This window comes from Pollachius pollachius (genome assembly GCF_949987615.1).
Source record: "Pollachius pollachius genome assembly, chromosome: 1".
NCBI classification, from domain to species: domain Eukaryota; kingdom Metazoa; phylum Chordata; class Actinopteri; order Gadiformes; family Gadidae; genus Pollachius; species Pollachius pollachius.
Window position 1 is genome coordinate 17,589,429 of NC_136934.1, and position 27,949 is coordinate 17,617,377.

A 27,949-nucleotide genomic window follows, 5' to 3' on the forward strand; every position below is an offset into this window, starting at 1 on the left:
TTGCATATGCTTCTCATATGCGTGTCAATCCTATTGAGTTCCATAGCTGGTGCCCATGGACATCTGCAAAAAAAGAAACTATCAGGTACAATAAATAATAAATAACAAACCAATCTAAAGAAAAGGTAGAAACACATTTTTTTTACTGATTGTTTGTTCTCATCTTCATCCTCCTCGTCCTCATCTCTCAGGTGTGTGGTTTTATGTTTGCTGTAAAAATCTCTTTTCTTTGTGAATGTCAGTAGAAACCAGTCAGAAACCGTCGGCACCTGCAAAATAAGAGTTGAAATCAATGGATAAATTAAGAAATGAGTCAGCTGTAAATGCAGTTTGTTCAGGAGGCTGTCCTGATTATGGGGTTAGGGTTAGCTAACTCACCCATCTGGGTGAGGGTTATGATTAGTTCACTCACCAGACTTAGGAAGGTCAGTGTGGATCCCAGATTCACTACTGTTGGTACCATGCTGAATTTACCTGCCTGGGGAAAGGGTCAATGTGCTGACTGTGATCCAGACATGTTAAGGGCCACACATCCACATCAGAAGACAATCCAGAACATTTTAACGGCCACACATTCACATCAGAAGACGGGGATAAGGTATTCACGTTAAGGGCCACACATCCTCAACATAAGACAGGGATAATGTTTTCATGTTAAGGGCCACACATCCTCATCATAAGACTGGGATAATGTATCCATGTTAAGGGCCACACATCCTCAACATAAGACAGAGATAATGTTTTCATGTTAAGGGCCACACATCCTCATCATAAGACAAGGATAATGTATCCATGTTAAGGGCCAAACATCCTCAACATAAAACAAGGATAATGTATCCATGTTAAGGGTCAAACATCCTCAACATAAGACAAGGAAAATGTATCCATGTTAAGGGTCAAACATCCTCAACATAAGACAAGGATAATGTATCCATGTTAAGATCCACACATCCTCATCATAAGACAGGGATAATGTATTCATTTTAAGGGCCACACATCCTCATCATAATACAGGGACATTGTATTCCTACTGTTCCGAAAACGATGACTTCAAAGCGGATTCCGTAGGCCTTGATCAAGGTCCTGGACTCCGTGCCTTCTGTGCTTTTGTAGTATTTTGCAAACCTGTATTAACAAAACAAAGCACACCGTTTTTTATAAATGACAGTTTAAAGGAAATGTAATTAGTATATACTATACATTTAAAGTAAGTATAGTCATTATCTTGCCTATATGCTGTGTGAATAAAAATAAAAGCATAGATGTTTTTTGCCACCAAGATAGTGAAGTTAATTCATTTAATATATTTCTTCAATAGACCAGTATTAAAGCTAATATTAATACCTCTTTGGACCGGACACAGTATTAGAGCTTACACCAGTTCTGACTAGTTTCTGCTCACACACGAGTGGTCAAAACAACAGCATGACGTTAAAATGGGTGAGATAAAGCGGACCCTACAGGCGTGACTTCTCTACTATCATACCAAAATATACTATAGAATTTCCTTTGTCCCACAGTTGCTTATTTAACCAACTCCAGATTACATGTTTGATTGCGTGATTTGGTTGCCTATAATAAATAGTTGTACTATTATGCTTCCATCTTCTGAGACTTCGATGAAATTAACTCCAACCAGTGTTGTTCTTCCACCACATAAACTATACAGCAATGAACAGGGAATGTTTCCCACCTGAAGTTGTATCCTGGCGCTAGCACATGGCTCTTGTTGTTGTCATCCAACCGTCTGAAGCTGTATTTAGGAAGACACTGGCTGGCCCACAAGTCAAGGTCACAGGTCCAATCAATCAGAATGCCAAGCACGCCCCCCTTAAAACAACAAAAATATAAACAACAACAACAACAGATGGTTTATGATCATCTGTGTTGTCAGGCTGTAGTTTTCCAGGAACAGCAGTCTGCAGCACAGCCAGCCCACTTGTCTTAAGCAATGGCTTACTTCCACTGCCATGTCTTGAAATTCCTCCCCAGCGTCTGAAACGATCTGTTTGAGGCGGAAGATGGGACAGTGGGGATCCGTGCTGCTGTTGAACACACAAGTCTTCAGGTAGGATGAGTTGATGTGTGGCATGATGTTCCTCCTAGTGGGGGCAACAGGGTAAGATTGAAATGTAAACCTAACTGACATCACATGACAATGTCAAATATTGTCCCCCAAAAGTAGCCTGCATATAGAAGATATAACTATAAAAAACATCTTAAATCTTTTTCCCACTTTCAAAAAATTGAGCTAGTTTGAAGTAGACCTATTGTATTATTGAAGTCAAGTGAGATGCCAAAGCAAATGTCTGAATAGTAGGCCTAGTATATGCTTAACCATGAACGGTGTGTGGTTAGAGCACAATTTGATGAAGAAATTATCTTAAATATTTGATGAATTTGATAATAAATAACCAAAACATTTCCCCCCCCTCTCTGCTCCCTCCCTCCCTAAGTATACCCACCATTGAGAAGTGTTGGGTGTCGCGCACCTGTTTTTGACAGGTGCCAGACAAAGATGGATTACCTGAACCAATCAGTCAAGAGATTGGTCAGAAATAATGCTGGTGCGTTCTAAAATCGAAATTGACACATACAGAGGCAGGTGCAGAGAGACTTGTAGTCTCATAGCTCATTTCACTCACTAATAGGTGATGGATGGCCGTGCAATCATTTAACCAAATATACTCAAATGATAGCTCTTAAAACGTACCTACCTGGTACCTAATCATACCCAGCTGGCACCTATAAACCATTATGGGATATTAAGATGGGGGTCAAAACATGCATACATAATATAGATATTAAAGAAAAAATATTATATATATATATATATATATATATATATATATATATATATATATATTTTAGATGATTTATATGACGCACACCTCAAAAACATTGACACACTACAAGCCAAGGTGTGCCACACCTTGGCTAGCCCGACGTATGCCCTGAGTGAGTCTTCATTTACTGTTGTATACTCAGACCCACCGGTGAAAGTTGAACTTTGGGTAGGTCACGCTGTTCTTGATCATCAGCGTGAAGTTCTCCGCTGCGTCTATCAAGGCTTCCCTGGAAGACGGAGCGCGTCGCAGAGCATGAGCACTGAACTGACATCCAAAGGTTTGGGATTCTCAGGAGAACTGGATTTCCTCTTGGATTGTATCTTACTTATTTGGTCCTGTGTCCTCCTCAAGAGGGCACCAGGACAAGACCTGGCAGGTCTGGACGGTGTCCGAGTAGTTCACACATCGTCCTGTCCGGACACCTGTCCATGAGGACACAATATCAACACAATAAACAATATGAAGCAAGCAGCACTACATGCTCGCCATTCTGCATGCATCAGGTTGAATGAAGGGTCAAGGGTCAGGCAGAGGTGCATTTGGGTTAATAAAGGGTCAAGGGTCAAGGAAACGGGCACAGGGAGGGCAGGCTGGCCTACCGTTCCCTCGGAGAACCTCCAGTCCTGTGGTGCATTGGCTGTCCTGGTTACAGAGGGTGGATGGCTTTGGAATCTAGAATACAAACAGCCATGAGACATGAGAAATGAGGCCCACATCTATCAACATCTAGCCTGGTCAGCCTGACCCTGAGCCTCTATTGTTTGGTCATCAGGTCAACTCCTAGACCATTATTTGTTCACACTAATCAGCAAAGATTTGTATTCATTGAATGAGAAGAACATGGTTTTAAGTATTGAGAAGTATTTAAAGTTGTGATGTGTAACATTCCTAACTTGTATCTAACAATGACCAAAACATCTGAACACCCTCTCTCAGCTACATTAGTTTGTGTCACAAAGCTGCTCAGCCAGTCAGAGTGGACAAAACGCCGTTATTGCGTTTTTCTTATTCTGAAAGTTGTCAATGAAAGCTAAATTGACCCCCAAATCCCTTGGGAGAAGTGCAGATGTTTTATAAAGAAAGAGATCGCCCCGACTCTGGTATAAACTGGTCCTGCTTCTCACAGTTTAGTCAAGACTTTTATCCTAGTGGCTGGTTGCTAGGCCAACCAAGCTCTGACCCAGGACCAGTGTCTTCTACCGATGGTCCTACTAAGGCTGTCTGATCAAATCGAGGAGGAGGGACAAACCGATACTGGAAAGTAACGTACCTCGGGGCAGTGTGACACTTTTTGATTGGTTGTGATGATCATATTAGTCACCACAAAGAATGACTTATCCCCCTGCAATAAACAGAAAGCATGACTTTTCACTCTGCAATAAATATAAAGAATGGCTAATCACTTTGCAATAACCACAAACTGCTTTCAGTCCTAAAGGCTCCAACTGGAAGCATGCACTCTTACACTTTAACATTGCGCTCTGAATCGTATCAGGAGCATAAAGAGAGCAGGCTGGTATTCTTGTGTTCGAGATGTCTGTTTCTTAAAGTGCACGTTGTCTTTCAACAGTCAATATAGTACCTGTGGGGGAATGACATAATCAGCTACGTCCCTGAACTGAGGACTGGAGGTGTTGGCAGACCCCTTGATGACGGCGTAGCCTTTCACTTTGGTGGTGACGGTGCTGACCACGGAGTCCGTATCCTGGTAGGCCTTCTGAACGATGCACACGTACCTGAGTCACGTCACACAGGACCTACTCAACATTTACAATGAATAGGACATGTTCCTCAAATGACAGTAAAGCCCTTCTGTAGCGCTGGACCCAAACTCGACATGCATGACCTGTGGTTTGTGCTGAATGAGTGGTGACACAGTCAACATGAGACGATTGAGTTCCTTTCCTTCAGTTATTATGCGTCACTTACCCAACCAGATAAAGCAGGACCAGGAGCTGGGTGAATCTGAACACCGCCCCTGCAGCGATGCTGGGGACCACCAGCGTTTTTGGGGTCTCGTAGTCAAACGCATAGTGCAGGAAGCGCTGGCACGAACTTCTTGCTGCACCCATCTCTAACCGTTTTACTCCCCGATAGGAAGAGTTCAGTAGCACAGCTCGTCCCACTGCTCAGAGACCACATCTGATCCCTGAAGATTACAATTCAAATCTTTTTTTTTTGCATGAAGAACTATTTTGCATCACCCCATGTTCTGAGTCCCAGGTCAGCAGACATGTGGATATATATATATACAGTGGGGCAAAAAAGTATTTAGTCAGCCACCAATTGTGCAAGTTCTCCCACTTAAAAAGACAAGAGAGGCCTGTAATTTTCATCATAGGTAAACCTCAGCTATGAGAGACAAAATGAAAAAAAAAAATCCAGAAAATCACAACTTCTGATTTTTTAAGAATTTATTTGCAAATTATGGTGGAAAATAAGTATTTGGTCACCTACAAACCAGCAAGATTTCTGGCTGTCACAGACCTGTAACTTCTTCTTTAAGAGGCTCCTCTGTCCTCCACTCGTTTCCTGTATTAATGGCACCTGTTTGAACTCCTTATCAGTATAAAAGACACCTGTCCACAACCTCAAACAGTCACACTCCAAACTCCACTATGGCCAAGACCAAAGAGCTGTAAAAGGACACCAGAAACACAATTGTAGACCTGCACCAGGCTGGGAAGTCTGAATCTGCAATAGGTAAGCAGCTTGGTGTGAAGAAATCAACTGCGGGAGCAATTATTAGGAAATGGAATACATACAAGACCACTGATAATCTCCCTCGATCTGGGGCTCCACGCAAGATCTCACCCTGTGGGGTCAAAATGATCACAAGAACGGTGAACAAAAATCCCAGAACCACACGGGGGGACCTAGTGAATGACCTCCAAAGAGCTGGGACCAAAGTAACAAAGGCTACCATCACTAACTCACTACGCCGCCAGGGACTCAAATCCTGCAGTGCCAGACGTGTCCCCCTGCTAAAGCCAGTGCATGTCCGGGCCCGTTTGAAGTTTGCTAGAGAGCATTTGGATGATCCAGAACAGGATTGGGAGAATGTCATATGGTCAGATGAAACCAAAATAGAACTTTTTGGTAAAAACTCAACTCGTCGTGTTTGGAGGAGAAAGAATGCTGAGTTGCATCCAAAGAAAACCATACCTGCAGTGAAGCATGGGCGAGGAAACATCATGCTTTGGGGCTGTTTTTCTGCCAAGGGACCAGGACGTCTGATCCGTGTGACGGAAAGAATGAATGGGGCCATGTATCGTGAGATTTTGAGTGAAAACCTCCTTCCATCAGCAAGGGCACTGAAGATGAAACGTGGCTGGGTCTTTCAGCATGACCATGACCCCAAACACACCGCCCGGGCAACGAAGGAGTGGCTTCGTAAGAAGCATTTCAAGTTCCTGGAGTGGCCTAGCCAGTCTCCAGATCTCAACCCCATAGAAAATCTTTGGAGGGAGTTGAAAGTCCGTGTTGCCCAGCGAAGGCCCAAAAACATCACTGCTCTAGAGGAGATCTGCATAGGGGAATGGGCCAAAATACCAGCAGCAGTGTGTGACCTTGTAAAGACTTACAGAAAACATTTGACCTCTGTCATTGCAAACAAAGGGTATGTAACAAAGTATTGAGATGACCTTTTGTTATTGACAAAATACTTATTTTCCACCATAATTTGCAAATAAATTCTTTAAAAATCAGACAGTAATTTTCTAGATTTTTTTTTTTTTCATTTTGTCTCTCATAGCTGAGGTATACCTATGATGAAAATTACAGGCCTCTCTCATCTTTTTAAGTGGGAGAACTTGCACAATTGGTGGCTGACTAAATACTTTTTTGCCCCACTGTAACTCACAAATAGCAGATGGTTGGAGGTCTAGACCATAATATCAAATAGCATCCTCCGTTGCTTAAAGCTCACAGATGTAATAATTAATGCTGAAAATAGCTTGAAATCTCCACCAAATAGTTCACTGGAATTCCTCTTGACCGACAGGACCTGAAGCATGAGGTGATGGGAAGTTAGCATTTTACTTCACTTGTTGACCTGTTATTTTGCCTAGTTCATAAATACAGGAACTAGGAAGGATTATTAGGCCAAGAGGCAGGCCTTGTCATCATGAAACTAGTACAAATACCTCACATGAAAGGGTAAACGAAGAAAAGCATTACACTACTCATTAGCTTTTCAGAGTATGCGTGGATACCTATTGTTATTTTAATTAACCTTATTCTTATAGACCACCTTTTTATTCAGAATTTAATTTTGTCTGTAGACAATGAAAACACATCTTGGATACAAAAGAAAACAGTGTATGTGCAAATTAGCCCTCGTCACGTGATTCGTATGTCTTCAGTATGGCAACCAGCACTCAGCAAAGCTCTTCATTACATCTATAATACACAGCACCGGGGACATGTGGTCAAAGTGTGTAAGATATGGACGATAAGAATGTTGATGACCAACGGTCATCTGAAAACATTGTCACACTATTTAGGCATTGACTGAACACTAGGTCAGACGGCCACATTTTTATATTTGTGTCATTTCCGAAGACGGAAAAAGTTTAGTAAGTACTGTTTTTCTTCCTGTCAAGTTATGATTCTTTTTTATTGTGGAAGTTGTACATCATGGCGCTTTAAAATACTTTAATTATACTAAGAATATACTGCCTATCCCTAAAAGCAACACATTCCATCCCCGTCCTATCCGAGGACTCACAGTAGTCAATGTACACAATCTGCTCTTACAATACAATTTGACAAAGGTTATAAAAAAGTTAAAATCAAGGTAACATCAGTGCTGAACATAACATAAGATCTGAAGGCAGATCAGTTCTTCTCATACAACGATGGATTTTATGTTTACAATTCCCCCAAAAATACTGTGAGTGATGAGTTTCATCAAACTAATTATTGGACTGACTCCACAATAATCCTTTTTTGCGGCTACCGTATCCAACCATTTAAAAAATAGATATACTATATGACATTCATGCGGTCTAAGCTACACATAACCCTCTCATACTGAAAAAGATTACAATAATTTTCCCAAACATTGAATACCCAGATATTAACAAAGAAATATTGATGGATATATCCTTTTCAATTCATGGATGACCTAGGGCTGGAGATTTGGCCTAAAAGTAAAATCTCAAGCAAAAGTTGTTTGCCACATTCTTTGGCCAAACTCTAAACACTCAAATATATATATTTTTAATAATAATTGATTTTCTATTAAAAAAAAAATCGATTATTGATAAATTCGAATTGTGAATAAAAATGTATTAAATGCTCAGCTCTAGGATGACCTAAGAAAAAACTAAAATAAACGTTTCCACTCGGCCCAGGGCCCCGTTTCCCGATAACGATGGATACGCTCGTACGATCATTCTCACAAAGGATCTTGCGATCCTTCGTAAATTTCTTTGGAGCGTTTCCCGAAACTCCTCAAAACATGAACGCGCGTTCACTGCACTCACGATGTTCGTCGGATTGTATCTGTCTACTGACACGGTCCTGAAATGGGCTCCGTAGGAGGGGGAAACGCAGGAATGTCGCAGGAAAATGGGGTTAAAAAGCATTAAAATATCTCCCCATCAAGGCCAACAGCAGAGCAGCATACGAAAAGAATAGACTGCAATAATATGAATGCTAAAGATATTAAAACATAATTGATTAGGCCTAGGCCGACATATGTATCAGTCCTAATCCTGAATGCAGTCTGTGTACATTTTTTCACGGCATTTTCCCCCCTGAAATAATTCCATATTAACAAAAATCAAAAATAGCTTGTGAGACAACTACATTTATCTTAATGTGCTGATTTCTGAAACGTGCTTTGCGCAGCGAAGAGAGCCGACTTTATCTGATTCCGCATAAGGTTTCATTGATTGGCGCGCCATCTCTAGTCTAGAATATTTGTAGACATTAAAAATGCAACGTTCCATAATTCAAAACGCAGAGGCTAGGCATTGACACACCGCTATTGCTGACCCGATTAGGAGAGCTTGGTCTAGATCCTGCCCATATTGTTGGGCAGGATGAAGTAGGCTATAGGTCTTTTTACACTGCCAAGCCAGTTTGGTCGCAGCTTGGCACGCCTGGCGATTTCACCTTATTATCTCAAGTTTCTTGTGTAAAACCGAGGGGGTCAAATCCGTTCGTCGTTCACTGGAGAAGGCGGGGCTGTGCACGGAGTCTCTGACCTCTTTAGAATAATTTGTATGATTGCATACTCCCGAATGTTTAAATTTTTTTATGAATGAAGACACCCGCATGCAATAATGAGTTCACGTCTGAGTGTAGACTACAAACGCGATTAACTATGGTCAGGGATGTTTATTGCTGTCTAGACAGGGTCCAATAAATAGTGAACTTCATCACAGCCTCACCGAAGCGCCTAAAGCACTTAATGCAAACAATCGCAACAAAAAACGCCTGCAGAAATTCTCAGACACCCGCTGGTCTTAGCATGATTCATGTCTACAGTAGCTATGTCTTCTGTCATGGATCAATACGAGGACATTTTAACCACGATGGTTGAATTAAAATCAGAGGGAGACAGCAAGTGCAGCTCGAAAGCGACCTCCCACACAAGAGCAATGGAATCATTTGATTTTATTATATGCCTTGTGACGTGGCGTTTGATCAGTACATTTCGGCTGCGCATGTATTTTTTTTGTCTCTATCTTTGCTGTTTAAATCTAACAGTAGTCTATGAGTAATATATTGGCGGTAACCACTATTTTTGGTTGCGAAATTGCGCCAGCAGGGCATTCCGTGGTATTGGATGCGTTTTAATAAAACACATCCAATACACGGAATGTCCGCTGGTGACGCCACTGAGGCTATAGTAGGCTAACGTTGCTCTTAGCATCCTACGAGTACCCGTGGAGTCCTCGTTAGCTACGACCGTTTTCACGACGTTCGTTACCAACGATGCTTTCGGGAAACGGTGTGAAAACTGTACGATGCTCGTACGACGCACTTCACGATCCACTTAGGCTAACGATGCTTTCGGGAAACGGGGCCCAGATGTGGACCGTCAAGGTCCTCGTGACCGGTTCCCCTCGCTCCTCCACCTGTAGAGCTTTAGAGGAACAGACGGGGAAACTAACATCTCAGAGAGATGGGCCTGTATAGCCCCCGTGGCGACCGTCCCAGTCCAAACATGATTCACAGAGCGGTTTGATAAGAGTTCAACAAAAAGGTTGTTTACATGTCTGCTTTATGGCCGTACTCAAAGTCCAGCACGCCCTCCAGCCCCCCGTTGAGCCGGACGTCCAGCCCCGCCTCCATCAGCCGGCCCTCCAGCCCCGCCTCCATCAACCGGTCCTCCAGCACCCCCTCCATCAGTCTGCCCTCCAGCGCCCCGTTCAGTAGCCGGCCCTCCAGCGCCCCGTCCAGCAGCCGGCCCTCCAGCGCCACCTCCGGGCCCCCGTCGTGCATGCCCCGCTCGTTGGCATTGTCGAAGCTGTTCTTTCCGTGCGTCTGCTTGAGGTGCTTGCGCAGCACAGGCTTGTGGGCGAACACCATGTGGCAGTAGTTGCAGCGGTGCGGCTTGTCCCCGCTGTGCAGGTTCAGGTGGTCCAGCAGGGAGCACTTCTGCGTGAAGTTCTTTCCGCAGATCTTGCACTGGAAGGGCTTGATGCCGGCGTGCACGCGCATGTGGCGGTGCAGGTTGCCCTTCTGCGTAAACGTCTTGCCGCACAGCAGACACATGAACAGCTTGTGCATCTTCAGGTGGTTGGCGTAGTTCTCCAGCTGCCGGAAGACCCGCGCACACTTGGGGCACTGGTGGTACCACTGGGGCGGCTTGTGGGCGCCGCCCGGCCCGTGGGCGTGGCGCCCCGCCGGCGGTGCCCCCGGGGCGGGGGGGCTGAGCGGGTAGCCCGACATGGAGGGGACCGGCTCGCCCCCTCGGGGCCCCACCGTGGAGTTGATGAGGGAGTGCTGCGGCTCGGGGGGCCGCAGCGGCTCGGGGGGCCGCAGCGGCTCGGGGGGCCGCAGGGCGGGGGGCGGGCTGGACGGGAAACGGCTCACGGGGGGCTCTGCCTCCGACTCCACCTTCACGATGGTGATGTCAATGTTGTCCCTGGCTGCCCGCTGCCCGCTGGGCCAGCCCGGGTCCTGGGGGGCCGCGGTGGCAGCTTGTATGACCACAACGTCGTCAACATCGTCGTCAACATCGTCCAAATCATCGTCGTTGTCCTCAGCATCGTCGTCGTTTATAACATAGCTGTCCTCGCCGCCCCCCACGTCCTCCTGCTTATGGACGGTCTGGGTGGGAGAATGCTGCTGCTGCTCCCTCTGACCGCGAGGGAAGACCCCGTCCCCCTTATCCCTCTCCACGTCACCCACCGGCTGCCGGGGCAGCGGTTTGATGAACTTGCTGAGGGCCTGGGTGCACTGCTCCACGATGTGGTTCATCTGGAGGAAGCTGGCCACTGCCAGGTAGTGGACCAGCTCCAGCTCCGGGAACACCAGCCTGCCCGTGTAGCAGGACAGCAGCAGCTGCCGGCCCACCTCCGCCTCCTGGCTCATGTTGATCTGGACCTCCCTGGATTCCTGCTGCAGGATGAACTGGTCCCGTAAGAAGGACGAGCCGGCAGCGAACACCACCTTGTGTCCGGGCACCTCCAGCTTGTCGATGCGCACCGTGACGTCGCAGAAGCGCCTCTGGTGGCGGAGGAGGTTCATCTTGTGGAGCATGGAGTCTCCGAACGAGGAGAAACGGAACTGGAGGATCACCTGGTTCGGGTCCATAGTGTAATAACAGCTGTGTTCCCGTTACAAAAACGTATAAAAACGCATTTCACCGTCTGATAACAAACGGTTATCATTCATTAACGTTAACGTCAATAACTACAATCAACGTATTAACCTTAATGTCTCATATCAGACATCCAATAAGACACAAAAGCCTATAAGTAACGAGGAAAGGAACATCCTCTGTGTGTCATGTTTCACAAACGTGGAATACGATAAATATCATAATGTTAAAAAGCAGTTTCTAAATGATTGTACCTGATGTAGCTCCTGGACAAACACCAGCTAGCTTGTGTAGCAAGGAAGAAGGAAACACCGGAAGAAAACATCTTAAAGGGGCAGTACGCGTTGTGTGTTATTTTAAAGGGACAGTAATTGAAATTAATAATAATTTAAATCAGTAAAAAAAAAAAAAACAGCAATCACTAATAACATCATTTATTACTTTTTAATTGTTTAACCATTTTTTGCACAACATTTAAATGGTTACAGTCAGAAAGTTAAGCCTACATGATCATGCCAAAAAACAGACATCTTATTGAGAGTTTAAACGGGATTCACGTCTCTTTAAAAACCTGTTAAAAGAAGAAGATATATCTCTTATTCAATCGAAACAAATTACAATCCACTTCAAGTTTTTCAAGGTTTAAATAGTAGGCCTATTCATTTGAGCAGACTGAATACGGATAACCTTGTCTGGGACTCTCACCAGATGTAACTATATCCAAGCAGGACGACCAACAGGAGACCTCCAACAAAGCCAGCAGCCCACAGCGAGGACACTCTCATTATATATGATGTACCTGGGTTGGATACATATCAAACTACACATGCAGGCATGTATATACGTCCTGATTCATGTCAACATACACACATTATAAATAAATGACATATAATGGACAAATAACAGATGAATGTGCATTGGAATAGATAATAATAATCATAATAGATATATAATGTGAGGTATACTTCACCTCTTACCTGTTACTTTCGCCCAGAGAACACAGGAGCTGTTGAAAGCCTGAAAAATTAAATATTTAAGTTAATTTCATTCCAAAGTTTTTACCCTTTCACTATTAACATACACTTTCCATATTACTGTTGTGGAAATATTAATCATAAGTACAATTTATAACTATAAAATGGTCTACCGTCTACCAATCATCTCCTTCAAGATGCTTGGTAAACTGCTGCCTGTATCTTCCCATGATCATGCTCTAAAATGAAATCAAATGTTTTACTGTCAAGAAGTGTCCTAAAAATAAACAGTCATCAGTTACTATTTTCAATAAAACTTTTCCTAACCCCAAATGACATATTTTGACATAAATTCAAGAGTTGACTTGAACCCCATCGAATGACCCGCCTCTTTCCAGTGGCTGACCACTCGCAGAATGACGTAGTAGCTTGTTCCTCTCTTGAGTGGCACATTAAAGAAGCCGCCGTGGAACCGTCCGTCCCCGACGGTGAAGATCATCTCCGTGTCGTTCATGTGGCCGAGAGGGAACTGCCCTGTGATGTACTGGCCGGACGGGGGTCCTCCCTGAGAGGAGCCAGGACTCCCCCGGGACCTGCAGTCGAACACTACAGTCCCGTCTAAAGGAACCACGACCACCTGGTACACACTGCAACCCAAAAAATAAAAAACAGTGTTCTGTTTACATCACACTGCAACACAAACAAACAAACAAACAGTGTTATGTTTCCATCACACGGCAACACAAACAAACAGTGTTCCGTTTACATCACAATGCAACACAGACATGCAAACACAATGTTCTGTTTACAGCACACTGACAAACAAACAAACAAACAAGGCTGTCCTCTTACATCATTATCTATGTTATATTTATTACCTGATGGCGTCTAAAGTGTGAGCTGAGCGCCAGAGCCTCAAAGTGGCCGGGGGAGCGTCCAGCTCTCGGTAGAGGACGAGCGGAGCCTGAGGCACTGCGGACCGGGCGGACAACTTGTCAACATCATCACTGGCTTCAGATGGAAGCTTGAACTACAAAGTTTACTGTTCCTCTTCCGTAGAAACGGAAATAAGGTTGATATAGTGTGGATAGTCAGATAGATAGTTTATAGGAAAACACATTATGACCAATTGTATCTTTGAAGGTCCAAACTTCATATCTGTTAATCAGCCTGTCAGGTTCCTCTTACACCAGCGATCATGGGTCTGCTCTGTGTTTGTGCCAGGACATGCAAACACACTAACCTAGCTAAGTCTTCTAACCCCAGTAGGGACAGGCTGAGACAACATAGGTTGGTGAGCAGCACCTTGCAGGCTGGTGTTGGTGGTGATGTTGGCAGTGAATCTAGTGGATACTGCAATGACGGAGATGGTGTAGTTGGTGGCAGGCAGGAGACTGAGACAGACCTCCACCAAATTGTCCCCAGAGTGGAGGAGTTGCAACCTCTCATGGCGGAAAGCCCCCTGGTAATCTCTGGTGCCTCTGAACACCACCTGTTAGGGGACAGGAGTGCTGATTAAGTGATGGTTCTTCCATTAGTGTAGACGGTGTGGAATATATATACATAAAATATCCCATCTGCTAACACTGGAACGCCCAATAATACCCTCACCAAGCCTGGAAATTCTTTCCGGCCATACAACACAACATTGTTTGAGCATAACATTAACATTCTAGTCTTGGTTTGGTGAAACGGATGACAGATCACATAGGGCAGAACCTTGACTACTTGAAACCTCGACCTCACACTAAGGGCTTCGGCCTAACGCCAGAATATGAGTAGATAGTATCCATGAAAACTGAATTGAGCTCCGGAAAGAGTTCCCCCACTAACACCCATTGAATGAGTCAGATAAGAGGAAGCGTCTCCTGATTGGCTCTGACGCTTCCTCTTTAGGCGGGGCTTCAGACTTTAGCAGAATAAAACAATGCGCTCAATATTCTAAGTTCAGTGTTCACTCTCGAGATCTCAGGGCACTTATTGTAGTCTCTCACTACGTTCACCGAAACTGTCCTGTTTCTTATGGAAAGATATTCAAATGAAAAAAGTGAGAGTTAAGCATATGGTGAAACGGGGGAAGACAATAGTGAGAGAAGGAGAAATAATGGAATATAATTATGTGAGATGATGAAGGGTCATTGGGTAATGGTGAAGGCTATTAGTGAAATGATGTTGGAGCCTGCAGAGATCTAATGTGACAGTAGATATTCACAGTGGGACTCGACTCTTGACTAAATTCATGCATGCCATGCTACAAGCCAAATGATCCATTTGTCCAACCATACACCAGCATAATTTACAGTTGTTGCTAACCAAAGAAACACATAATATGAATTGAAATGCAAACCTCAGCAGTCAATAGGCTGTCTTACCTTATAAATCTCCTTGTCTACGTCATTCTTCTCTGCCCTCCACTGCAGACATTTTTCATTAAAGACGCGCAGGTCATTCACAGCTGGTTTAACATCTGCAGGATAACAGAAGAACACATGGGCCTTTATGACTTCACAGAGCGTTATCAGGCCTCTTGCTCAGGGAGGCCTACAGGTGGGCTGCAGACATCGGACCCCCAACCCACAACCTTCCAGCAGGAAACCAACGAAAAGAAATGTAACCATTTCATTCATAACGCTAGTAAACTAAGATGCCTGCAATGCATTGAATATCTCCCATGGGTTTTCCTCTCACCTGTGCACTTCAGCGTTGCCTTCTGCCACTGCCCAGCGTTGCCACACACAGAGACCCTGCCCCCTCTGCTGCTGCGGTATCCATCCACGCAGCGATGCACGGCCACGCTGCTGTTGTACCAGATCACCTCTGCATGGGCAAGCGATGGAGCGGGCCCACACCTAGCTGGGTTCAAGGATGATGGATGGATGAATGTAAAGGTAAATAATAGTATTACCCTTCCATGAGAATGGTCAAATCAATGGTCAAATCAATCATGCAAATGGAATCCCATGTGTCGTGTCATACTGCAACATTGTGGAAGAGTTCAGGAGAGCCCTGAACCCTCTTGTTCAGGTTGGTGTGCCTCCACTGCACCCTCTAGTGTTCAGGATGGTTTGACTCGACTGCACCCTCTACTGTTCAGGATGGTTTGACTCCACTGCACCCTCTAGTGTTCAGGATGGTTTGACTCCACTGCGCCCTCTAGTATTCTGGATGGTTTGACTCCACTGCGCCCTCTAGTATTCTGGATGGTTTGACTCCACTCTACCCTCTAGTGTTCAGGATGGTTTGACTTCACTGCACCCACCAAGGAAAAATTATTTCCCAATGAAAGTTTTCATCAAATCAAACCTTTATTGAGCATTGGATTTCCCCCTAAACACACACTGAAAATCAAAATCTAGGCCAGATGTCTGACAATTAAACATACAAGGAGAATATCAGACAGGAGGTACTTCTATGGGGACAAGAGACGGATTAAAGCAAACATCTTGTGAAAAAGTGTGCAATGAACAAGCACGGTACCTCTGCAGTTTAAAAACACTTGTCCCCACTCTCCTGTCTCAGAACATGTTGAAACAGCGCCGACCTGTCCACTCTCCGGGTAATAGCTGGCAGAACACACATAGAGCACCTCGCTGCCCGCTGAGCTGCGACCGTCCCACATCCGGTTAGTACCAGGGAGGGTTAGTGGGGTTCCGCAACTCAGCTCTGCGTGGGGGTTAATCAGCGCAGGACAGCAAGAATTAGCAATAGACCTATCATAACCCCAACCCTAATGACATGCATGCTTGATCTCAGATAGCAGTGTGTGTGTGTGTGTGTGTCTGTGTGTGTGTGTGTGTGTGTTTGTGTGTGTGTCTGTGTGTGTGTGTGTGTGTGTGTGTGTGTATGTGTGTGTGTGTGTGTGTGTGTGTGTGTAAGTGTGTCTGTATCCACATGTTTCTTAGTGCTCAGCCCCTCTGAGGAAGTCTGAAGTGTCTTGTTTCTCGGGTCTTCAAGTGGCGAACCATATTCTGGTCTGAACCAGCAGAGCTGTTTCTCGGCGGGTGGTTGCTATCTACAGGACCTCATATGTTACAGGGTAGTGTGTGTGTGTGTGTGTGTGTGTGTGTGTGTGTGTGTGTAACGGATCAAAAGCGAACATCACATGAAAAGGAGAAATAAAGTGTTTGATGAGCACGGTACCTCTGCAGTTTAAAAACACGTGTCCCCACTCTCCTGTTTCAGAACATGTTGAAAGAGCACTGCGCTGTCCGCTCTCCGGGTAATAGCTGGCAGAACACACATAGAGCACCTCGCTGCCCGCTGAGCTGCGACCGTCCCACATCCGGTTAGTACCAGGGAGGGTTGGTGGGGTTCCGCAACTCAGCTCTGCGTGGGGGTTAATCAGCGCAGGACAGCAGCAATTAGTAATAAACCTATGATAACCCCAACCCTAATGACATGCATGCTGGATCTCAGATAGCAGTGTGTGTGTGTGTGTGTGTATGTGTGTGTGTGTGTGTGTGTGTGTATGTGTGTCTGTATCCACATGTTTCTTATTGCTCAGCCCCTCTGAGGAAGTCTGAAGTGTCTTGTTTCTCGGGTCTTCAAGTGGAGAACCATTCTGCTCTGACCAGCAGAGAGCTGTTCCTCGGCGGGTGGTTGCTATCTACAGGACCTCATATGTTACAGGGTAGTGTGTGTGTGTGTGTGTGTGTGTGTGTGTGTGTGTGTGTGTGTGTGTAACTGAAGTCAAGCTATACCTTCACAGCGCAGGTCTGACTCCTCCCACTGTCCGTCCTCTCCGCACACGGAGCGGTTGGTGGAGGGGGATTGGCGGCTGGCGGAGGGGCGGTAGCCCTCCTCACACTGGTAGTGCAGCACGCTGCCCACGCGGGTACCGTTGTCCCACAACATCCTTGCATGCGGTTTAGATAAAGGTTCTCCACATTGGATTTCTACAAGAGATCATTGTGGTTACGGTTAAGTGCGGTACGGTTAGTTGTGTTACGGTTAGGTGTGTTACGGTTAGGTGCGGTTCGGTTAGGTGCGGTGCGGTTAGCTGCGGTTCGGTTAGGAGCATTACGGTTCGGTGCGGTTCGGTTAGGTGCGGTACGGTTCGGTTAGGTGCGGTTCGGTTAGGTGCATTACGGTTAGGTGCGGCTCGCATTTCAATCGCCGACAGTACCCTTATGGTAGGGCGGGGCTTAAGCCGGATGGCAATAGCCGCAGCAGCTAAGTAACATCGTAGCAGCCCGACACATGGTGGCCTGCTAATAAATACAATGAAAAGAAGAACGCAACACATTAAACAAAGAGCAACAATGTAGGATGTCCAAGAAGGATGGCAAACTTTTGTGCAACATTTTCTTAAATAAAAAAAGCTTTCGCCGTTGTCCAGAATTACCTCGCGGGTACTGTGTTTGTTTGTTTTTATCCCAGTCACACAGAAGTGGCGATTCAGTCAACCAATCAATGGACGGCGTGCGTAGCTCCAACTTTTCGGCTCCCTTCCAGACCGCCTGGTACCCCAACGGAGGAGTAACGAAAAATAGGTACGGCTAATCGCGTATCGCTGCGCTTATTTTGGGACCCCGCTCACTTTTGGCAGTGGAACCATGAACCGTACCGCACCTAATCGCACCTAACTGTCCCGCACCGTTCAGTGGAAACGCGTTAGAGTTGAGTGTGCCTTCCTCTATATCTGCTCATTTGGATTAAGACATCTCCTGGCTCAGTTCTAACCATCTGGATAAAAGCATCTCTTGCCTGATTGGTTCGGGAAATCCATCTTGATTTTAACCCCAGATTTGTGAAATGCATCACTTCTCAGCTAAAGAGAAACCAATTGATGGAGGGACATGTTGTGGTTGTTTCGGTTCTAAATCTTGATCCTGCTATTTTCTGCACTCTCTTTTTACAGCCCTCAAATCTTGCCAACGGCAGCTGTAGGTTGAGGTCTAAGGAGTTGATGTGTAACCATGTGATTTCTGAGGCCGTTGGCAGTTTCACCTTGGCAGAAGAACAAGGCCCGACTCCACTCTCCAGAGGCAGAGCAAACAAACGCGTTTCCCCCTCTGACGTTGCGGTAGCCTGGGTCACACTGGTAGAGCACTGAGGAGCCCAGCATGGAGCCGTTACGCCACAACGCCGTGGCATGTGGCAGGTCGGGGGGCACACCGCAATCCACCGCTACAGGGCACAGAGAGTTACTGCGCTGGGAGGAGGTTTAAGCCGTCAACAGGCCAGTGTGAGCACATTGTGCAAATTCCAGCGTCATGGGCTGTTACCTTTGCACAAGATGTTCGGCCCTGTCCAATATCCGTGAATATTGCACACAGACATGTTGGCAGCATCATGGTTGTCCATGAAGTCTATTATATCCTCATGAAAGCCCATTTTACAGGTGTAAAACACAACTGTTCCAGGGCTGGAGTCGCCATTCCACAGTCGGACAGTATGGGGCAGCACAGGTGGATTTCCGCATGATACCTCTGAGAAAGTAAATAACATGCAGTAGAAGTGGAATAATACAGATAATAAAAGAGTGAGTTCTGACCAACTAATTTAATTCAAGAAGAGGCATTCATTAGTGCTGATATAGTGTATAGCTGCGGTCCAATAGCAAGTTCTGCTTAGGAAGCTTCCTATCTGAGTGAAATAACCTCTTAGTATCTCAGTGGAAGCCGTGATACGAGACGATCAAGTTCTCTAATTTATATGGAAAGGTGCTATGAGCGAAAAGTTTCAATGTGACAACCATTTAATTTCATTTTTGTGACCGGAGCCTTACACACACTCTTATTTCAATTCGAACTGTGGTAATAAAAGATATATTTGTCAACATTTAAACATCCTGCATGAAGCAACAAGGTTAGATTGCACAGGGCTAGGTTTCTAAGAAGTGCTTAAGTCCATCTTTGGACTGTCATTTCCCCAGGGCAGACCCACGTCAAATAATGATGTAGTCACCTCATGACGTAGCCCAGTGCACGTCACACAATGTCATAGCCCAGTGTGAGGGTCAGATCTCTCAGCACAAAGGTTTATTTTCCTAAGTTGTTACAAATTCTCCTTCACATCTTTCTTTGACCTTGTGATGTTCACCATTGATGTCAAGGAGAAATGGCGAAGAAAGGACGTAAGAAGTGAGTTTTTGGACTATTGAACATGGCGACGCTGGTGACAGTTCACACATTGACCATCGCTGCTCATCAGAATCACACGGGCACTCAAGTGATCGGTTCAATAACAGATAAATTAACATGATGAAAATGAACTGGCCTGAGGTAAAAAAATTAAATTTGAATCTTTTTAACCATTTGTTGAGTCATAACGCTGGTAAACTAACGTGCGTTCACACCAAAATCGAATTTTGTCGCGTGTTCACCTGTTAGCTTGCGCGAGTAGTCGAACTTTACTCGCGGGAGTGATTTGCGCAAGTTTGATCCTCAAGTTCCTCTTGTGACACCAAAGTTTCTGCCAATTCCTTCTCAACCATGGCCGACATTACCACCACTACGAGTCTTTACGTGTTGTGGAAGTACCAGAAATGTCGGAGAAGTGTTCTAGAATATCTATAAGATATTCTCAAACACTCCAGGAGCTCCGGCCGGAGTCCGGGAACTTCGGCGTGAGTCCTTATCCGGGAACTCCGGTGGGAGTCCGGGAGCTCAAGCGGTAGCTCCGGCAGGAGTCCGCAAACGGCAATAATACCCCTCTCCTCCATGTTGCGGAGTCAAAGCCAAAGTTGATTTCCGCCAATTCCTTCACAACCGTGGCCGAGATAACCCTCACTACCAGTCTAGACCCCGACACAGTCAATTTATATTCATAATATAATCCGGAGGCGCACACAGCTTTTGGCCCGTATATTATCTATCATATTATATAGATAGTTATATATTATATTATGAATTATGTAGATGTAGAGCTCCGGGAGTGTGCAAACGGCAGCAATCACTTTGTCCTCCATGTTGTGGTTCACTCTGGATTTCAGGGTGAACGTTGTTTTGGGTCCATGACCAAGCATCACGCGAAATTCGCGGCCAAGTTCAATTATTTCGACTGGAGCAAATGTTTGCACGAGTAGAATCACGCTAATTCCGGGTGAACCAGGGTGTTCTTGCCAAAAGTTTTTCTGGTGAACATTCGCCTCTAAACGCGTCTTTGCATTGACTTTGTATAGATTTGTGCTACCATCTTTTTTGGTGTGTGTACCCCAACCCCATTTTCTCTCCTGAAATGCATTGAATATCGCTGATTGGCCATGGGTTTTCCTCTCACCTATGCACTTCAGCGTTGCCTTCTGCCACTGGCCAGCATTGCCACAAACAGAGACGCTGCCCCCTCTGCTGCTGCGGTATCCGTCCACGCAGCGATGCACGGTCACACTACTGTTGTACCAGACCACCTCCGCATGGGCCAGCGATGGAGTAAGCCTACACCTAGCTGTAGGCCCACCACCAATAATAATGATTAGAATCATTAGAAATGTGTCATGTCATACTGCAACATTGTGGAAGAGTTCAGGAGATAGCTGCGCCATCAAGTGTTCAGGATGGTTTGACTCCACTGCACCCAACAAGGAGAAATTATTCCCGAATGAAATTATATGTTTCATCAAATCAAATAAGCACAGCTTCATCCAACGCTATACTTTTATTAAGTAGTGGATTTCCCCCTAAAAACACTCATAAATCTAGGCCAGATGTCTGACTTTAGACTGCCAAATATGCCCGTCTTATACCCACCTTTTTGCCGGCATGGTCCACGTTTACACTGACCAAGTAAATATTCCGGCTTGATTCTGCAACCCAATTAACCCACTCGAACCCTACACATATTGGAGATTTCATATTCATGGAAATGCGATTAGACGGTATCGCGGTACCAAGGGCGGGACTTGGATAGAGGTGTTGGTGACGCAGCGATATCAACATGAGTAGTTTAAACTGGAGAGACTGTGAAATCCGGGACCTGCTGACCATCATGGGAGAGAGGTGATGCAGTCGCAAGACGGGAAAGATAGTGTGATCTACGAGAAAGTAGCAGAGGAACTTTCCTTACGAGGCTTTTTTTGGGATAAAAAGGTCAGCAAATAAAGAATATGTTGGCTTTTTACATTTGTAAATTCCATTTGTAGCTTACACTCAGATGTCATCTACTCATTCTTGCATGCGAGTGGCTTGAATAAAATAAAAATAAAAACATTCTGAGTATCCTAATTATTCTAAAGCGGTCTAGTCTCTGCGCATAATCCCGCCTGCTCCAATGAATTAAGAAATCCGGCTCCTTGATGAAGGGGTAATATACCCCCTCGGTTTTACACAGGCAAGACAGATAAATTGCAGGGTGTGCCAAGCCACGACAGTATCAGCTTGGCATGATAAAAGTACCTAATAAAAAAAAGTGTTTGGATCGTTTGGAACTTCTATTGGGACAAGAAACGGATCAAAAGCAAACATTGCATGAAAAGGAGAAATAAAGTGTTTGATGAGCACGGTACCTCTGCAGTTTAAAGGCACGTGTCCCCACTCTCCTGTTTCAGAACATGTTGAAAGAGCACTGCGCTGTCCGCTCTCCGGGTAATAGCTGGCAGCACAAAAATAGAGCACCTCGCTGCCCGCTGAGCTGCGACCGTCCCACATCCGGTTAGTACCAGGGAGGGTTGGTGGGGTTCCGCAACTCAGCTCTGCGTGGGGGTTAATCAGCGCAGGACAGCAGCAATTAGTAATAAACCTATGATAACCCCAACCCTAATGACATGCATGCTGGATCTCAGATAGCAGTTTGTGTGTCTTTTTCCCCGTTGACTTTGATCAAAGTTTTAAGTGCCATGTTTCTTGGGCCTATTCTGGCCCAACCACCAGAGAGGTGTTCCTCGGTGGGCTTATTCTATCTCCAGGACCTCATACGTACAGGGTAATGTATTTGTGTGTGTGTATTAACTGAAACCACGTCAAGCTGTCGCTTCCCACCACAGGGCTGACTGGGTTAGCACAGCGAACTTCGCTGTGGAGGAAGTGGAATGCTAATAGTTTTTATGGAGAGGCCTAAACTGGACAGTTAAACTTCACTGAACGGTGACTCAAAATACCTGTGTACTTGTGTACAAAATACTAGTGTAACTGTGACTTTACTAAGGCTCTAGCACCACATATGTTAAGTGTAACAGTGCCTTTACTAAGGCTCTACCACCATTGGTAAGTGTAACAGTAATGGGACAGAGGCACCTTTGCAGAGCATGGTCCCCTCCTATTGTCGACTAGGGCTGCACACTGAGACAGGCTCCCCTCCCATGTTCTGATGTCCAGCGTGACACCAGTACAGCGCCTGTGAGCCTAGCCCGGAGGTCTGGTCCCAGCGCAGTATGTGAGCATGAGGCGGGGTCCGAGGAGAGCCACAGTCCACCTCTAAGGGCCCAACAGGGACAGAGCTGAGAGCCACAGTCCACCTCTAAGGGCCCAACAGGGACAGAGCTGAGAGCCACAGTCCACCTCTAAGGGTCCAACAGGGACAGAGCTGAGAGCTACAGTCCACCTCTAAGGGCCCAACAGGGACAGAGCTGAGAGCCACAGTCCACCTCTAAGGGCCCAACAGGGACAGAGCTGAGAGCCACAGTCCACCTCTAAGGGCCCAACAGGGACAGAGCTGAGAGCCACAGTCCACCTCTAAGGGCCCAACAGGGACAGAGCTGAGAGCCACAGTCTACCTCTAAGGGTCCAACAGGGACAGAGCTGAGAGCCACAGTCCACCTCTAAGGGCCCAACAGGGACAGAGCTGAGAGCCACAGTCCACCTCTAAGGGCCCAACAGGGACAGAGCTGAGAGCCACAGTCCACCTCTAAGGGCCCAACAGGGACAGAGCTGAGAGCCACAGTCCACCTCTACTGTCTCATATTTAAAAATCCATCACTATTGTCATCAACAATAGTGATGTCCAACATATCAGTAATCTCTAAACCTTTTAAAAAATAAGTGCTCATATAATTACATTACCTCAACAACATGCTCTCTGACCTCCACAAACATCTCATATAACGAAAAGACCTCAACAACATGCTCTCTGACCTCCACAAACATCTCATATAATGAACAGACCTCAACAACATGCTCTCTGACCTCCACAAACATCTCATAAAATGAACAGGCCTCAACATGCTCTCTGACCTCCACAAACATCTCATATAACGAACAGACCTCAACAACATGCTCTCTGACCTCCACAAACATCTCATATAATGAACAGGCCTCAACACCATGCTTTCTTACCTCCACAAACATCTCATTTAATAAACATACCTCAACAACATGCTCTCTGACCTCCACAAACATCTCATATAACGAACAGACCTCAACAACATGGTCTCTGACCTCCACAAACATCTCATATAATGAACAGACCTCAACAACATGCTCTCTGACCTCCACAAACATCTCATATAACGAACAGACCTCAACAACATGCTCTCTGACCTCCACAAACATCTCATATAACGAACAGACCTCAACAACATGCTCTCTGACCTCCACAAACATCTCATATAACGAACAGACCTCAACAACATGCTCTCTGACCTCCACAAACATCTCATATAATGAACGGACCTCAACAACATGCTCTCTGACCTCCACAAACATCTCATATAACGAACAGACCTCAACAACATGCTCTCTGACCTCCACAAACATCTCATATAACGAACAGACCTCAACAACATGCTCTCTGACCTCCACAAACATCTCATATGATTAAATTGCCCAACACGCTGTCCTACCTTGACAAAGCGGGGCTGGCCGGCTCCAGGTTCCGTCCGGCCCACATGTGGATGAGTTGTCTCCCCGTTTCCACAGGAAGCCATTCTTGCAGCCCATGAGGACCACGCTGCCGTAGGTGGTGCCGTTGGTGGACAGCACCCGCACTGCCTCTCCGGTGGGAGGGGGGCCACAGTCCACCACTGAAGAAGAGGAGAGAACTCTGTGTTTAGACCAAGGCAACAGCACTCAGCAACAGCACAGGCTGGTTGCAGGTTTCTGTAAGTCAGGTTACAGGGAGCATGACTCACCCGGAGAGAAAATGAAGAAGTTAAGAATATGTTTTAGGCCTATATATGCACAATAACTGTTTGATGAGAATTGTTTTTAATGATGTTATCTCTTTAACAGGATTTTGTATTGTTACAGTAATTTGCTGCTCGTTGCCCCACTCCTAATTACTTGCAGCGACCCTGGTTCCATCAACAAGTCCTAGGCTGTATTTCCCTCTCTTTTAGCCCACAATATATGTCTAGACTGTCCTGTCCAAAACAGCACCTAAAGGCAAGAGAAATTAATAGGCCTCTAAGGTCAACAGCAAACCCTTCTTATTGAAGTGGAATGAAAACGTGAACAGAAGCACGCACCCTTGCAGGAGCCCTTGTCCCTGAGGGGCTGGAAGCGATCTGAGGCGCTGTGCGCTCTGTAACCTAGGAGGCAGTGGCACTCAAAGTCCCCCTCCAGGTTGACACAGCGCGCCCCCCCTCCACACACCCCAGGGTGCCTCCTGCACTCATCAATGTCTGGCCAAGAGAAAGGAACACAAGAGGTGCATGACACTGTGTTAGCCAGTTTAGGGAATGGACATATCGATCTACATAGACATAAATAGGTTTGTTCAATACCATTTAAAACGGATTTAATACAAGGGAGGCTAACAGCTTCTCCGCAGGCTAGACAATCGAATGCCTAACCTGCTGCATAATGACACACACACACCAGGCACAGACACACAACCCCCCCCCCCCCCCCCCCCCCCCCCCCCCCCCCCCCCCCCCCCACACACACACACACACACACACACACACACACACACACACACAAGGTGTGAGGAGCCCTACACCCTCACCCTGGCAGTACGTCCCGTCGTTTGGGGTGAAGGAGGTCCTGCGGTTAGAGGGGCTGAAGCCCCCCATACAGGTGCAGGCATAGCTGCCCACGGTGTTGTGGCAGGCAGCCTGGGGGCCACAGATCTTCCTCCCTCCGATCTGACATTCGTCTTTGTCTGGGAGCCCAGCGTCAGACAACATCAGTTCATGGTTTTCTTCATACATCTGTTCTCATTTAATTTTCACAGAGGTCATCGTTGGACGTGTAACACATTCTCAACATATAGTCAGAGTAAGTTCATATGTTGAAATGGGAAAAACAGTCAATGAAATCAGTAGAGGTGCATAAAAAACCCAATTAGGACAGCAAGATTTAAAGCATCTTGGTTTTCCCTTTCTGATTCAGCGATCATGTTCATATGTACCTTTTCACTAAAGAGGGGGATTCAGCCTCTTTTTGTAGTGTGTGTACTTACACACTCGCACGCACGCACGCACACATGCACGCAGCACACAGACACACACATACACACAAACACACACACAGACACACACACACAATAGCTCATCTGGAAAGTGACAAATGACACGCAAGCCTCCAAAATATTAATCTGAAGACATGTTTCAGGTTGAGACAAGTCAATGTTCTATTATCTTGTCTATTATCCATGTGCATTTCTTTTTGTGGAAGATTCTTTTCTAAAATACCTTGCAATGCGGTGAGCGCTTACATTCTTACCATGGTTGGTCCCAGAAAGAATCCTACCTATAACCCTAAGTTTTAAATACCTTGCTCCATTGAGCAACACAACCTTTCCCAGAGCATGTGTTCTGTTTCCTATAGCTACTTAGCTACTATACCAATTTGTATCAATGGCTTGATTGGTCCCAGCCTAATTTGTAGGACTAGACTAAGAGTCTGCCGATGAGGATGAGAACTAGGAGCTACGTCAGCCCTTGGCTGACCTAACCCCCCAGGGGAGGAAGGTGACCATACCTTGGCAGAAGGTCCTCCCGTTCCCGATGAAGCCGTACATGCAGGTGCATGCCTGGGCCGAGCCGTCCGGCAGGCTGGAGCACGTGGCGTTGGGGTGACACGAGGCACAGATACCCCCTGCGGCCGGCCTGCCTGCTTGGGTCCAGATAACACTTCAGTATCTCATGGTGGCCGGCGTGTTTCGGCGGATCTCTCTGAAAACCTTCTCTCTTTTCATAGCAAATCTGAATTTTCTTTCATGTCACAAACTTTACGCCTATGGCCTTAATTTTGGCCGATAGGCAGATTAGCAGCCTACACACAATAAATGCCTTAGTGCAAGCGTAACCAGCAGGGTTGGATGAGTAGTTTATGTCTCAGTGTCGTAATCATGGGGACTTTAACAGCAGCTGTTGTGTTTATGTTTATCTTTTCGTTAGTGACCAAAACTACATGATGAAATCATCCTTCCTCATAATTCTTCATAAAAATAGATACAAGACGAAAAACACATCATATATTAATAAACAAATTGGAAAGAAGAAATTGCATTTTTGTAATAATGTATTATTATAAATTAGATGTGTTTTACTAAAGACATAAAGTAAATGAATGTGGCCTTCTCACCTGGGATAACAGAAAGCAGAACGATCCAGATCACGTGTCCTCTGTCCATCCTCCTGAGAGTTTCCCGGCGACTTTAACTCTCAATCATCTTCGTCTCCGTGAAAACATCTGTTTTATCCTGGTCTTCTCCTCAGGCCCAGTGGTGCTGGCGGTCCTGATAGGCAGGATCAGGGGTTGCAGCTCATTTCCCCTCTCAACGCCCGCCCTGGAATCTGGGTTTTGTGGCTTTGGTGGACATCCTGTTCAAACGGTCGGGTTATTATGGTTCGCTTGTGCTGCTGTCAGTGATACGCGGCGAACCCCCTGATGCTGAATCAGGCTTCACCCTCCTGCGTGGGAGGGGTCAGGCTCTATCTTTGGCCCCCGCTGCCTGGATGAAGCTTTGTCATATCATCTGCCAGCTCATTACTGAGAGGCCAATCTTTTAACTTTGAAATATAGCGGGATACATCTTCCCAAACAGGCCTCCAGATTCAGAGGCAGCCGGAGCAGAGGGGACTGAAGTTAACTAGCAGAGGGACTGGTGGTGACTGAGGTTGACTAGCTGAGTGACTGGTGGTGACTGAGGTTAACTAGCAGAGGGACTGGTGGTGACTGAGGTTAACCAGTTAACTAGCAGACTGGTGGTGACTGAAGTTAAACAGTTAACTGGCAGAGGGACTGGTGGTGATCGAGTTTACCCAGTTAACTAGAAGAGGGACTGGTGGTGACTGAGGTTAACCAGTTAACTAGCAGAGGGACTGGTGGTGACAACATCACCTGAGTTGGTTTGCATAGAACTCACGAACAGTCTCGGAGCTCCGCGCTATATCCTAATTGTGTGTCCTCCCCTAAGATGTAATTGGCCAATCACAATGCTCTCAACTATGGGCCCTTGACGTTCACGCCCACAATGTCCAAAATACATTCCATACAGTAATTCAAGCATTACGTACAAAA

At 45.8% G+C, this 27,949-nt stretch overlaps 3 protein-coding genes across 12 annotated transcripts; all 3 read right to left on the reverse strand.

Moving 5' to 3' along the window:
* Positions 1–30: 30 nt before the first annotated feature.
* p2rx4b (purinergic receptor P2X, ligand-gated ion channel, 4b) lies at positions 31–4,921 on the reverse strand (the record flags this gene model as incomplete). The annotated part of the gene is made up of 12 exons (XM_079755053.1): positions 31–63; positions 147–269; positions 413–478; positions 1,032–1,125; positions 1,694–1,830; positions 1,961–2,102; positions 2,995–3,075; positions 3,175–3,271; positions 3,449–3,521; positions 4,120–4,191; positions 4,432–4,585; positions 4,779–4,921. 12 exons carry the CDS (start codon positions 4,919–4,921, stop codon positions 31–33), a joined length of 1,215 nt encoding a protein of 404 aa, XP_079611179.1.
* Positions 4,922–7,191: 2,270 nt separating this feature from the next.
* On the reverse strand, positions 7,192–12,021 carry zbtb26 (zinc finger and BTB domain containing 26). Of its 2 annotated transcripts, none has more exons than XM_079741023.1 (2): positions 11,886–12,021; positions 7,192–11,609 (listed from the first exon to the last, which is right to left on the reverse strand). In XM_079741023.1, exon 2 carries the CDS (start codon positions 11,568–11,570, stop codon positions 10,074–10,076), a length of 1,497 nt encoding a protein of 498 aa, XP_079597149.1. In that variant the 5' UTR covers positions 11,571–11,609; positions 11,886–12,021; the 3' UTR covers positions 7,192–10,073. The 2 variants fall into 2 exon arrangements, with proteins under 2 accessions (XP_079597149.1, XP_079597148.1); XM_079741022.1 differs by having other exon boundaries at positions 7,192–11,637; positions 11,886–11,960.
* Positions 12,022–12,061: 40 nt separating this feature from the next.
* susd1 (sushi domain containing 1) lies at positions 12,062–27,275 on the reverse strand. Of its 9 annotated transcripts, none has more exons than XM_079740946.1 (19): positions 27,011–27,275; positions 26,405–26,536; positions 25,428–25,583; positions 24,946–25,101; positions 24,322–24,501; positions 22,051–22,236; positions 20,829–20,993; positions 18,833–19,036; positions 18,555–18,734; positions 17,306–17,500; positions 16,746–16,931; positions 15,294–15,458; positions 14,978–15,072; positions 13,911–14,097; positions 13,484–13,577; positions 12,994–13,252; positions 12,609–12,648; positions 12,337–12,430; positions 12,062–12,202 (listed from the first exon to the last, which is right to left on the reverse strand). In XM_079740946.1, exons 1-19 carry the CDS (start codon positions 27,057–27,059, stop codon positions 12,163–12,165), a joined length of 2,763 nt encoding a protein of 920 aa, XP_079597072.1. In that variant the 5' UTR covers positions 27,060–27,275; the 3' UTR covers positions 12,062–12,162. The 9 variants fall into 9 exon arrangements, with proteins under 9 accessions (XP_079597072.1, XP_079597071.1, XP_079597076.1 ...); XM_079740945.1 differs by having other exon boundaries at positions 26,405–26,539; XM_079740950.1 differs by lacking the exon at positions 22,051–22,236 and having other exon boundaries at positions 26,405–26,539.
* Between the last annotated feature and the right edge of the window lie 674 nt (positions 27,276–27,949).

Excerpts from the sequence above, each read along its gene's own strand:
- zbtb26 (XM_079741022.1), bottom strand. The coding sequence starts at position 11,956 with ATGTTTTCTTCCGGTGTTTCCTTCTTCCTTGCTACACAAGCTAGCTGG. Across the intron at positions 11,638-11,885 it reads TTGTCCAGGAGCTACATCAG|CTGTTATTACACTATGGACC; the intron begins GTACAATCATTT and ends ACGGGAACACAG.
- susd1 (XM_079740945.1), bottom strand. The coding sequence starts at position 27,059 with ATGGACAGAGGACACGTGATCTGGATCGTTCTGCTTTCTGTTATCCCA. Across the intron at positions 12,431-12,608 it reads TCTCTGGGCGAAAGTAACAG|GTACATCATATATAATGAGA; the intron begins GTAAGAGGTGAA and ends TATCCAACCCAG. Across the intron at positions 12,203-12,336 it reads CTTGGATATAGTTACATCTG|GTTTTTAAAGAGACGTGAAT; the intron begins GTGAGAGTCCCA and ends TTCTTTTAACAG.